This window comes from Rhinoderma darwinii, chromosome 4 (assembly GCF_050947455.1).
Source record: "Rhinoderma darwinii isolate aRhiDar2 chromosome 4, aRhiDar2.hap1, whole genome shotgun sequence".
Classification (NCBI taxonomy): Eukaryota; Metazoa; Chordata; class Amphibia; order Anura; family Rhinodermatidae; genus Rhinoderma; species Rhinoderma darwinii.
In genome coordinates, this window is record NC_134690.1 from 401,106,021 (window position 1) to 401,118,216 (window position 12,196).

Consider the following 12,196-nt stretch of genomic DNA (forward strand, 5'->3'; position numbering starts at 1 on the left):
CTAGATATAAAAGGGAACATTTCATCTGTAGACTGGAGCCGCACCACAAGAGTCTGCGAGTTACTGGGTGACAAACTAATAATATTGCAGAGTTTAGAAAATCCATTGTCGTACACACGATTAGTATATTCGGGCTTAATAGCGCGGGGGCCTCTGTTCAAGATCTTCATGAGCAGAGTGGAGAGCGGTTACATAGAGCATCTCCCTCTCTGGAGGACCCGTCCTGTATTAGGCCCCATGCACACGCCCGTAAAAATCTCCGTAATTGCGGACCATATTACGGTATTGCTACGGATAGGTGTCCGGGCCGTAGAACTGTACCGCAAAAGATAGAACATGTTCTGTCTTTTGCATATTACGGGCCGTGCTCCCATACTTTGTATGGAAGAACGGGCCGAAAAAGCGGGCTGCGGCCTTCGTGATTACGGGCACAGCTGTGTGCAAGAGGCCTTACACAGATAAGACATTGATATGAATGGACGCTGTGTAATACTTCATTTCACCTGTGGTGGCGCTGAGAAAAGCTGGGTGACAACCCATATGGGAACTGAAATAGCAGCCATATTGGTGGTCATCAGGCTCTCCCTCGCAAATATAGAACGAAGAAAATTTTGCTGAAAGAATTTTTGGAAACTTTAGACATTTCTCTTCCGAACCTCCAAATAACAATGTGCAAGACTTACAAAAATAACTAAACATCCCCATTAAAAGTAATTCCGTCAAGAGACATGAACCGAGGAGAAGGATACGACTAATTGTGGTCGATTTCCCGCACTTATGGGCCATCAAAGTACCAAAATGGGAGCTGCAAAATAGGCCCCTCTCCGTCTTGACCTGCGTCACGGTGTGACGACAGATTTCTGTCACATAAATGGAGGACGTACCTGGGAAAGAATGGTTCAGTTTACTCGCTGGAATCTCCGACAAGGACTCCAAAGACCCAGAGACCCTGCTCGGAAAAAAAAAAAAAAGATGTTGTGAGATGATCTCCACATCATACACAGAGTATCGTAACACTGCCCCACTATTTATTTATGTGCAATAAATGAGCGGAGATGTCCGAAAAAAATGAAGCGGGGCGGAAGATCATCACAAATGGCCTTGATGACGTCACCACTGCGACTGTGACCGACAACTCCAGTCACGTGACATCACATCATCAGTTGGGCACTGACTAGGACCCACAAGGGGCAACAAATTATAAGGTTTATTGTTTTGGTATGGGGTGGGGGGGGGGTAAATGGGGGTAAACTCTCAGACAACCCAGTTATTGTTACTTGTTTGTGCAGACACTGAACCATCAGGAGATGCTGAGAGATTAGAGCTCTGGATTATAACACAGTCTGTAACTCAGGATCAGAACAAGCTTTATCAATACGTCACCGGGAGGGGTTCTGGCTCTGTAGATACGATCATTAAAGGCTACGATCACCTTCGAAAATCATTTTTTTAAATGGAGTCTTAAAGGGTAACTAAACTTTCAGAAAACTTCTGACGTCATAGTGACATGTGGTGTTGTTCAGATAGCACTAGTTTTTTCTCAGGTGCTCGGAATAGGGTCCCAACCCAGTTGAAGAGATAGAAAGAATTGTATTCGGCACACTCTTGGAATGGTAACGTCAATTTATTTGAAACTTTTTTTCGTAATGCCAGTGGCTACATGTGCAACGTTTCGGTCGTGAGACCTTCGTCGAGCCGGAGCCGTACTGGGGACTGGTTTAACGCTATGGCTGGCGCTGAATCAATAATGGCGGCTTACCGAAACGTTGCACATGTAGCCACTGGCATTATGAAAAAAAAGTTCAAATAAATTTATGTTACCATTCCAAGAGTGTGCCGAATACATTTCTTCCTATGTCATAGTGACCTGTCAGACGTTTTGATTGGTGGGGGTCCGAGCACTGAGTCGCTTCGTTTATGATCGGCTTTTCTCGGAAAGCCGATGTAACGGTGTACGGACTCAATAGAAAGTCTACGGGTCTGTACACTTTTCTTTCCGAAAAAAAGCAGATCAGAAACTAAGCGTCTCAGCGCTCACCGGTGCGCTTCTGCCGCTTCGATTTAGCGATCGGTGGGGGTCTCAGTGCTCGAACCCCCACCGATCAAAACTTGTGAGCGTTTAGGTACCCTTTCAAAGGAAAAGAAAGCAACTTTGCAAATAGTCTCAATTATAAATCTCCTACCGTTTTGAGTTCATAGGTCCTATGCACATATAGGTGTCTCCATGGCGACAGACAACAAATACTCTTTGTAGTCGGATCCTACAGTCCTATTGCCTTTCATCTGTCCCCTTATTCTAACTAATTTACAGTTAGAACATTAACAAGAAGGGACAGATGGAAGAGATTGTGACTGCAGGATCAGGCTACACGCAGGGTTTGTTTATAGTATGTTACCATGGAAACACATAGGCCTGACCAGGAGCTGAATACACACAAGGGTAAGAGATTTTTAACAGGTTCCCGACCGCTGGCCGTAAATATACGGCCAGCGGTCAGGGTCTCTAAAGTCCGGCGTATAGTATATATACGGCCGCACTTCAGAGACTGTGCACGCGGGATCGCGTGCACACAGCTCTATGCCCTGGCTGTTGCTAACAGCCATGGGCACTGGGCAGAATGTCAGGGGTCAATCTTTTGGCCCCTGAACATGTGATCGCTGTGACAACCAATCACAGCGATCACATGCATTTCTGCATAGAAAACAGTGTGCACGCGATCGCGTGCACACAGCCCTGTGCCCACGCCGTTACCAACAGCTCTGGGCACTGGGCAGAGTATCAGGGACCAATCTGATGGTCCCTGAACATGTGATCGCTGTGAAAACCTATCACAGCGACCACATTTGTTTTATTTTGACTTTTCTGGCAGTAAATCTCCTGCCTCTTTTCTTCTCCTCAAACATTGTTTCAGTTTGAGGAGAAGAAGAGACTCGGGAGAATTGCTGCCAGAAGATTACAGTTACAGTTACAAAAAAATACAGTTACACTCTAAAACATTCTCTGTATAGATAGATTTCTATCTATCTATCTATCTATCTATCTATCATCTATCTATCTATCTATCTATCTATCTATCTATCTCATATCTATCTATCTATCTATCTATCTCATATCTATCTATCTATCTATCTATCTATCTATCTATCTATCATCTATCTATCTATCTATCTATCTATCTATACAATCTATCTATCCATCTATCTTTTTTTCTATCTATCTACCTTTCTTTCTTTTATTCTATTAGAATAGGCAGGTAGGGAGTATATAATTATATATATATCCACATATATATAATATATATAGCAATAGCGGTTTATTTTTTTGTTAGCGGTAGTGTAGATATATATAGCAGTTAGTGTGTTTTATAAAAAAAAAAAATAAAATGTTTAGTTAGTGTTAGTTACGTTATGGCGAGGAAGTTGTTTAGCGCCGAGGAGGCATACGCCATGCTGTGGTCTGAGTCGGAGACCGCATCAGAGTTGGCGTCCGAGATGGAACCTGTTTTAGGTAGTGACGATGACAGCGTCACTTCAGGTTCATCTTCAGGGGACGTTGTCCCTGATGCAGTCGAAACTGCAGAACATGAAAGCGCAGGGCCAAGTAGCGCTGTAGCACGGGACAGCCTGGTCCCTCCAGTCCAGGCTCTTGTATGGGCACCTGCCCCATCTTTTGGGCCTAGAATCCACGGATTTACGGCCACTCCTGGCATAACCGTGGACAATACAAATTTTGTCCAAATGGATTACTTCCATTTATTTATAACGGACGACATCCTAAATCAGATTGTCCACGAAACAAATTTATATGCCACGCAATATATAAGGCAGAAACCTTCATCCACCCATGCCAGAGATTGGACGCCCACCAATTTGCAGGAATTAAAAAAATTTTTGGGGCTCACCCTAAATATGGGTATTGTCAAAAAGCCCTCCATTAGGTCTTACTGGTCAACAAGACCCGCCCAAGCCACCCCAGTATATTCTGCAGTAATGCCCAGGTCTCGTTATGAGACAATAATGAGGTTCCTCCACTTCAATGACAACGCACAGGCCCCCCCAAGTACCGATGCAAACCGGGATCGGTTGTTCAAAATAAGACCGCTAATAAATTCCCTGAATAATTTATTTCTGCAACTCTACACCCCTGAGCAGAATGTAAGTGTGGACGAATCCCTCCTCAACTTTCATGGCAGACTTCGCTCTCGCCAATATCTACCTTCCAAAAGGGCAAGATATGGCGTTAAGCTCTACAAATTGTGTGAAAGCGGGTCAGGATATACCACCGCCTTCAGGATTTATGAAGGGCGGGACCGCACAATAAATGTTCCTGGATGCCCCCCTGATCTTTCCACCAGCAGTAAGATCGTGTGGGAGATAATGCAGCCTCTGCTTCACAAGGGGTACCACCTGTACTGTGATAATTTTTATTCCAGTGTGCCCGTTTAGGCATTTGCATGCTGCAAGGACTGGGGCATGTGGTACCATGCGCAAAAACAGAATTGGTTTTCCACAGCAATTAGTGGGGAAGCGCATGGTAAAGGGGGACTCCTGTGCTTATGCATCTGAGGAATTGCTGGCGGTCAAGTTCAGGGATCGCAAAGATGTGTATGTGCTAAGCACGATTCATACCGCAGGAACAGTGGCAGTGAGGGAAAGAGGGGCAACATCGGACAAGCACAAACCAGTGAGCGTGTCCGAATATAACAAGTACATGGGGGGGTGGATTTAAGCGACCAGGTTTTACAGCCCTATTTAGTAAAACGCAAAACTAAAACCTGGTACAAAAAAGTGGCCATTTATTTGTTACAGGTGGCAAATCCACAACTCATTTGTGCTCTACAAAAAAAACAGAGGCAGAGACACATACCTGGATTTCCAGGAAAAAATTATTGAAGGCCTCATTATTGATGTTCAGGACACCCGAGAATGCCCCCAGTCTGAGGATGTCACGCGACTGACTGAAAGACACTTCATCAGTCGGATTCCCCCAACAGCAACCAGAAGCAACCCCCAGAAAAAGTGCCGCGTCTGCAGAAAAGACGGGCACCGCAAAGATTCCCGATATTTCTGTCCCTCATGTCCCTCGCAACCAGGCCTGTGCATTGAGCCATGTTTTAAAAAATACCACACTGTTCTGAATTATTAGATTTTAGTTAATTTGTTGAAAATATATTTGCCCGACATTACGTTTTTATTTTTCCCCTGATTTTACTCCAAGGGTGAGGGAGGGAATGGGTGGGGGGTGGATGTCATGTTTGATGTTTTCTAAAGTTCATCTGCTGGAGAGCTCCATTTGCATAAACCTGCAATTTCTTATTTTAGAAAACCCCAAAAAATAAATTCCCATTATACCCCTAGATGAATATTTTGGGATTTCTGCTTCAAGAGCAGATATTTTGGGCGTGTTATAGAAACTCTGTTGAGTTTTGTAAAACCAGCTGTGAAAAAAAGCGATTTGTGAAATAATCTTCTTCTATCCTCCGCCCTCCTACATCTCTATGTGATAAATAAGGCCACATATTTGGTATCCCCGTGCACGGGAGAAGTGGCAGAATGTGAACGGAGATTAATTTTGACCGTGGTCTATACCGTGTGTGAAAAATGCTGGTATAAACTGACGCATTTGCTAAAAAATTGCTGATTTTATTTTGTTCCATCTTATTCAAGAAACTTTCAGAAGAAAACTGGACTGTCTAAAAATATGATAAACCCCTTGAAGGAAACCTTGTGGGGTCTACTTGTGCGAATGAAGTCATTTATGGGGTGTTTCTAATGTTTCAGCAGCATTAGGCCCCCCAGAAAACAGTATACGGCTATAAAATCAAATGCAAAATTCCTGGACCGAAAAGGCCAAAAAGCCTCCTTTTATGCCAAGCCCTGGCACATGCCCGCACAGTGAATAAGGCTCACATATTTGGTATCCCCATGCACGGGAGAAGTGGAAGAACGTGAAAGGAGATGAATTTTGTCCGTGGTCTATGCCGTGTGTGAAAAATGCTAGCCTAAACTGACGCATTTGCTAAATTCTTGCATTTTTTTCCAATTTTGCCCACTTTAGAGAAAAAAATAAAAATGATATATACTGACAAATGCCACTAAAACAAAGCCCTATCTGTCCTTTAAAAAGAGTGTAAAATTCAAAGATGAACTTTATTCACCTGCTGAGTTATAGTCATCTAAAGAAGCGCATAGCAAAATTGTGAAATTTGCTCTGGTCATTTAGCTGTAAAACAGCCTGGTCCTTAACCGGTTAATGAAGACTATTTGCAATTTGGAGACTTGCCTCATTTATCATTTTTGATGCAGATTTAAAAAAAAAAAAACAACCAAAACAAAATAGGGAACCCTTTATAATTTTAGGTTTTAATGTGAATTTAAAAAATAATAAAATCATAAATGTCAAAAAATTAAATTAAAAAAAATCATTACATTTATATTTTTTTTTTAGCTCTTCTACAATTTACCCCTAAAGCTCTGTTCACATCTGCAGTCAGATTTTCCATTGTTCTGCTCCGTCATAAAGGCAGAACAGCGAAAAACCTGACTATGGATCCGTCGCATAAGGGAAACAAACTGCGCCGGTCGGAACCCGTTTACCTTAATGGATTCTGTTTTCGCAAAAAAAATATAGCGCACCGGTCGGCCACGCCCCTTTTAAAAAACGCAAAAAATTCGGAAATGTTTTGTTAGCTGCCTAAAAAAAATATGAGGCAACCGAAACAATGGACGTTTAACTCCTTAATGACCGGGCATGTTTGTACCTTAATGACCAAGCCAGATTTGTCAAATCTGGTATGTCTGACTTTATCAGAGAATAACTCTGTGAAAGTTTTGAATATCCAAGTAATTCTGACATTGTTTTTTCGTCACATGTTGTACTTTATTTTAGTGGTAAAAGTAGACTGATACGATTTGCGGAAATTAATTAAAAAATAGGGAAATTGAAGAAATTTTGTAAAAATGATCATTTTTCCCTATTTTTAACTGCAATATGTCACATATGTACACACATACTGTACAATTTTTTTAATTAAATATATATTTCCATCGCTTTACTCTATTTTGGCAGCACTTTTGAAAAAAAAAAGTTTTTTTTGAGCAATTTGGAAGACTTACAAATTTAGTAATAATTTTATACATTTTGAAGTACATTTTGTTTTCCTGCACCAAGCCAGGTTTTCAGAGGCTCATAGCTGTCAGAATGGTGGAAACCCCCACAAGTGACCCCATTTTGAAAACTACACCCCTTAAGGTATTTATTAAGGGGTGTTGTAAGTATTTTGACCCCACAGTTTTTTTGTAAGAATTCATGCAAAGCAGGCGTAATAAAATTAAATTTCACTTTTTTCATAAAAGTATCACTTTGAAGACCGATTTCTGTGTAAAGCGGCCATGAGAATGAAGAAACACACCCCAAAATCTATCACCCTGTTTCTCCTGTTTTCAAAAATGCCCCCATTGTGACCCTAATGCATTGCTTGGACACACGACAGGGCCCGAAAGGGAGGGAGCACCCGGAGGCTTTCAGGACTCCTATTTTGCTTGAAAATGTTTTAGGCCCCACTGTACATTTGGAGAGGCTTTGAGCTGCCAGAACAATAGAAACTCCCCATAAACGACCCCATTTAGAAAACTAGACCCCATAACGTAATTATTTAGGTGTATAGTAATTATTTTGACCCCACAGTTCTTTGCTAAATTTAATGCATATCAGGTGAAAAAAAAAATAATTTCACTTTTTTCATAAAAGTATTTGTTTGAAGACCGATTTCTTTGTAAAGCGAACATGAAAATGAAGAAACACACCCCAAAATCTATCACCCTCTTTCTCCTGTTTTCAAAAATACCCACATTGTGGCCCTAATGCGTTGTTTGGACACACGGCAGGGCCCCAAAAGAAGGGAGCACCCGGAGGCTTTCAGGACTCCTATTTTGCTTGAAAATGTTTTAGGCCCCACTGTACATTTGGAGAGGCTTTGAGCTGCCAGAACAATAGAAACTCCCCATACACGACCCCATTTCGAAAACTAGACCCCTTAAGGTATTTATCTAGGGGTATAGTTAGCATTTTGACCACACAGGTTTTTCGCTAAATATATTGGAATTAGTCTGTAAAAATTAAAATGTACTTTTTTTCTGAAACATAGAAATTTTTCTTATTTACAAGGAATAACGAAGAAAATGCACCCCAACATTTGTAAAGCAATGTCTCCCGATTACGACAATACCCCATATGTGGTAATAAACTGCTGTTTGGACCCACAGCAGGGCTCAGAAGGGAAGGAGCGCCATTTGGATTTATGATTTTGCTGGAATGGTTTTCGTTGCCATGTCGCATTTGCAATGCACTGGAGGGACCAAAACAGGGGAAACCCCCCAAAAGTGATCCCATTTTGGAAAAACCTTCAAGGAATTTTTCTAGGGGTATAGTGAGCATTTACACCCCACGGGTCTTTTGCAGAGTTTATTAGAATTAGGGCGCGAAAATTAATATCAAAATTTTTTCCACTAAAATGTTGAATTTTCTAATTTTCACAAGGGATAAAGGAGGAAAAAAACAACCATTTTTTATAAAGCAATTTCTCCCGAGTACGGAAATACCCCACATGGGGTCATACGTTTTTTCATTAGAAATGAATTAACCCTTTCAGGACTGATCCAGTTTTTGCTTTCTTATTTTAGATTTTCCCTCCCCGCTTTCCAAGAGCCATAACTTTTTTATTTTTCCATCAATAGGGCGGTGTGCGGGCTTATTTCTTGCGGGAGGAGCTGCAGGTTTTATTGGTACCATTTTTTGGTACATAAAAAGTGATTCAAAAGTTGTATTACATTTTTCTTTTAGAGCGAAGGTGACAAAAAAAAACTGAGATTTTGGCGGTTTCAATTATTAAATTTTTTTAAGGTGTGCACTGTGCAAATTAAATAATGGTATATTGTAATAGTTCGGACTTTTACGGACGTAGCGATACCAATTTTGTTCATTTTTTTACATTACTTTAGAAGAAAAATGCGAAAAGGTGTTTTGTTTTTTTAACTTTCAAAAAAAAAATCTCACTACTAATAACTATAATTCTTCTACACATTTTATTAATCAATCCCCTTAGGGGACTTGATCCAGCGATCATTGGATCGCTGGTACAATACACTGCAATACTAATGTTTTGCAGTGTATTGTTATTCTTACAGGCTTCTGTAACAGAGCGATCGCTGTACCTGTCCGTTAGTACCGAGGGGGCCTGCTGTAATACACAGCCGACACCCGAAGCGTATGGAGCGGGCTCAGCATGTGAGCCGGCTCCATACATCAACCGCCGCACCATGACAGGCAATTAAGTCATAGTGCGCAAAGGGGTTAATGCGCAGCGGATGGTTCAAAGTGAAAATTGCAATTTTCCACTGATATGCCATTTTAGTGCATTATATGTTGTGCCCAGTGTGTGCCACAGAAGACAAATACCTCATAAAACATTAAGCGGGTTCTCTCGGGTATGGCGACGCCGTATGTGTGGGCGCAAACTGCTGCTTGGGGACGCTGCAGGGCTCAGAAGGGAGGGAGCGCCATTTTGCTTTTGGAGCACAGATTTTGCTTGGTAGTTTTTCTGTTTTGGGTTTCGCTGGTATTTCAGTTTATAATGTGGGGACATATGTAATCTGTGCGGGGTACATCAGGGCATAATAAGAGGGTACAATAATGGGGTAAATAAATAATATTTCATAGATATGTGACTGGTGTCGCACTGATAAATGGCGCCCGATCTTATCCACTTTTGGAACATTTTGCATCGCCATATTCTGAAAGCCAGAACTTTTTTATTTTTTCACCACCGGAGCTGCGAGGGCTTATTTGTTGCGGGACAATCTGTAGTTTTCATTGGTACCATTTTGGGGTACGTGTGATTTTTTTTTTTATCACTTTTTGTTCAATTTTTTTGCAATCCTGAGCAAAAAACAGGAATTCTGACACCGTTTTTTAGGTTTTCTTTTTGCGGCGCTCACCGTACGCTATAAATGAAATTTTTACTTTATTCTGCGGGTTGGTACGATTACGGCGATACCATATGTATATAGGTTTGGTCCTTTTTTTTAGCGTTTGCACAATAAAATGACTTATTTATAAAAAAAAAAAATTCTGTGTCACCATATTCTGAGAGCCATAATTTTTCTATTTTTTAGTCAAAAAAGCTGTGTAAGGGCTTGTTTTTTGCGGGACGGATAGAAGTTTTTATTGGTACTATTTTTGGGAACATGCGACTTTTTGATCACTTTTTATTCTTTATTTTGGGAGGGGTGGTGACCAAAAAAATTGCGATTCTGTCGTCGTTTTTGATTGATTTTTTTTGGGGTGTTCATTGTGCGGGAAAAATAACATTATAGTTTTATAGTTGGGGTCGTTACGAACGCGGGGATACCAAATATGTGTACTTTTTTAACGTGTTCATTTTTTTTCTATAATAAAAGTCTTATTATAAGAAAAAAAAGCATTTTCTGTTTATAGAACTTATAACTTTTATTTTTACACTTTTTTTTAAACATTTTTATTACTTTTTTTTACTTTAACTTGTCCCACTAGGGGACACTTAGTCTTGCAGCTTTGATCGCTGCTAGAGTACATTACACTACACACGTAGTGTGATGTACTCTAACTGTCATTGTGACGTGACTGTCACACTGACAGGAAGCAGAGGAGGAACGGCCGGAGGCTGTTCCTCCGAGGCTTCCGTGCATGGCAACCCGGAGGTCATTATCTGACCTCCGATTGCCGTGACAAGCATCGGTAGCCCCCACGATCACTTCGTGGGGGCTGCCGATGTGCTTCAAACCACTTAAATGCGGCGACGGCAATCCGTCGCCGCACTTAAGGGGTTAACTGCCGAAAGCAGCGGCGATGGTCCGCTGTCCGGCAAGACTGATGTCTCAGCTGTCTAGGACAGCTGTCAGCGCGGGTCTGTCACTCTGTGTTTACACAGAGTGACAGTTTGAAATGCGGACGAAAATGCACGTCCTGGTGCGGGAACTAGCAGCCGACCAGGACGTGCATTTTCGTCCTTGGTCGTGAAAGGGTTAAAGGACCCCGCACAGCTTGCGACTTCCGGTAATAGTGACTGATCCGTGCCATCTACCGCTATGACCTCCGCTCACCTCTGTACTCTGGATGGAGGTGCGAACACCCCATGTTTAGGGGGGCAGGTAAAATACTGAACTCCAGATATCGAGCCATCGTTTTTCCCATGAGGTTTATCCAGCTCAACGCCGCACCAATACCCTGCGAAGAGAGAACACAACACGTCAGGATCATCACACGTGGCGAGTGAGAAACGCAGAGTTAAAGGGGTTGTCCGGGATTAAAAAAAAAACATGGCTGCTTACGCCCAGAAACCGCGCCACACCTGCTAATGGATTCGGTCTGGTATTGCAGCTCAGCTCCATTGAAGTGAATAGGGTGGAGACGCAATACCACGCACAACCTGTGGACAGGAGTGGCGCTGTTTTTGAAGGTAAGTAGCCATGTTTTAATCCTGGACAACGCCTTTAATAAGGTCCATTGTGATTATTAATTTTATACAGTCAAGCCGCGTGTTTGCTGGGCGCCAACTGAAGTTTGTATCACTTTTCCAGCCAGCAGGTCACTTGCACATTTACGTCTAAAAAAATTAGGACTGTAGTCCCAGAAAATCCCTTTAATAAGAAACTCAGCTCTGCAGACGAACAACTACAACAATCCTACATTAGACAAAATCGGGATTGGTGCATATGACCAATTCAGCGCAGCTACATCTAAACAATCTCAGACCTGGTATACACAACCAGTTCGGCTCTGCTACATCTGTAGTAAGCTCTGGAGGGCTGTTCTGTCCTGCCCTACGCTTGTTAGACAGAACAGCTCAGATGACATTTGGAGTTGGCAGAAAAGCTATAATAAAAATAAAACACTGTCACTTGATTAAATCAAAGCTAAAAACATTAAGTCCTGTAGAACCTGCTCGACGTCGCCTTCACTAACAAGATTACAGGGGCTCACGGCGTGTACCGTGACCCCGGAGGATCTTGTAATGAAAACCCAGGCTGAATATGCATTTCATTTAACAGGTTCACTTGACAAACAGCAGGATACATAGGACCGTCTGGCAGAGAAGAGGTTAAAAAGCGGACCACACTTTCTGCCGACTCCACCATATACGTGTATGCTCCACCTGCA

The 12,196-nt window shown here is 41.9% G+C and overlaps 1 protein-coding gene across 3 annotated transcripts in view; it reads right to left on the reverse strand.

Moving 5' to 3' along the window:
- CLIP4 (CAP-Gly domain containing linker protein family member 4) overlaps positions 1 to 12,196 on the reverse strand; it is an 86,582-nt gene that overhangs the window by 15,062 nt on the left and 59,324 nt on the right. For all 3 annotated transcript variants that reach the window (XM_075863448.1, XM_075863447.1, XM_075863449.1), the window contains 2 exons: positions 11,140 to 11,263; positions 885 to 949 (listed from right to left, as the gene is read on the reverse strand). In XM_075863448.1, the coding sequence (XP_075719563.1) occupies positions 885 to 949; positions 11,140 to 11,263 (189 nt within the window). The remainder of the gene's footprint in view (positions 1 to 884; positions 950 to 11,139; positions 11,264 to 12,196) is intronic.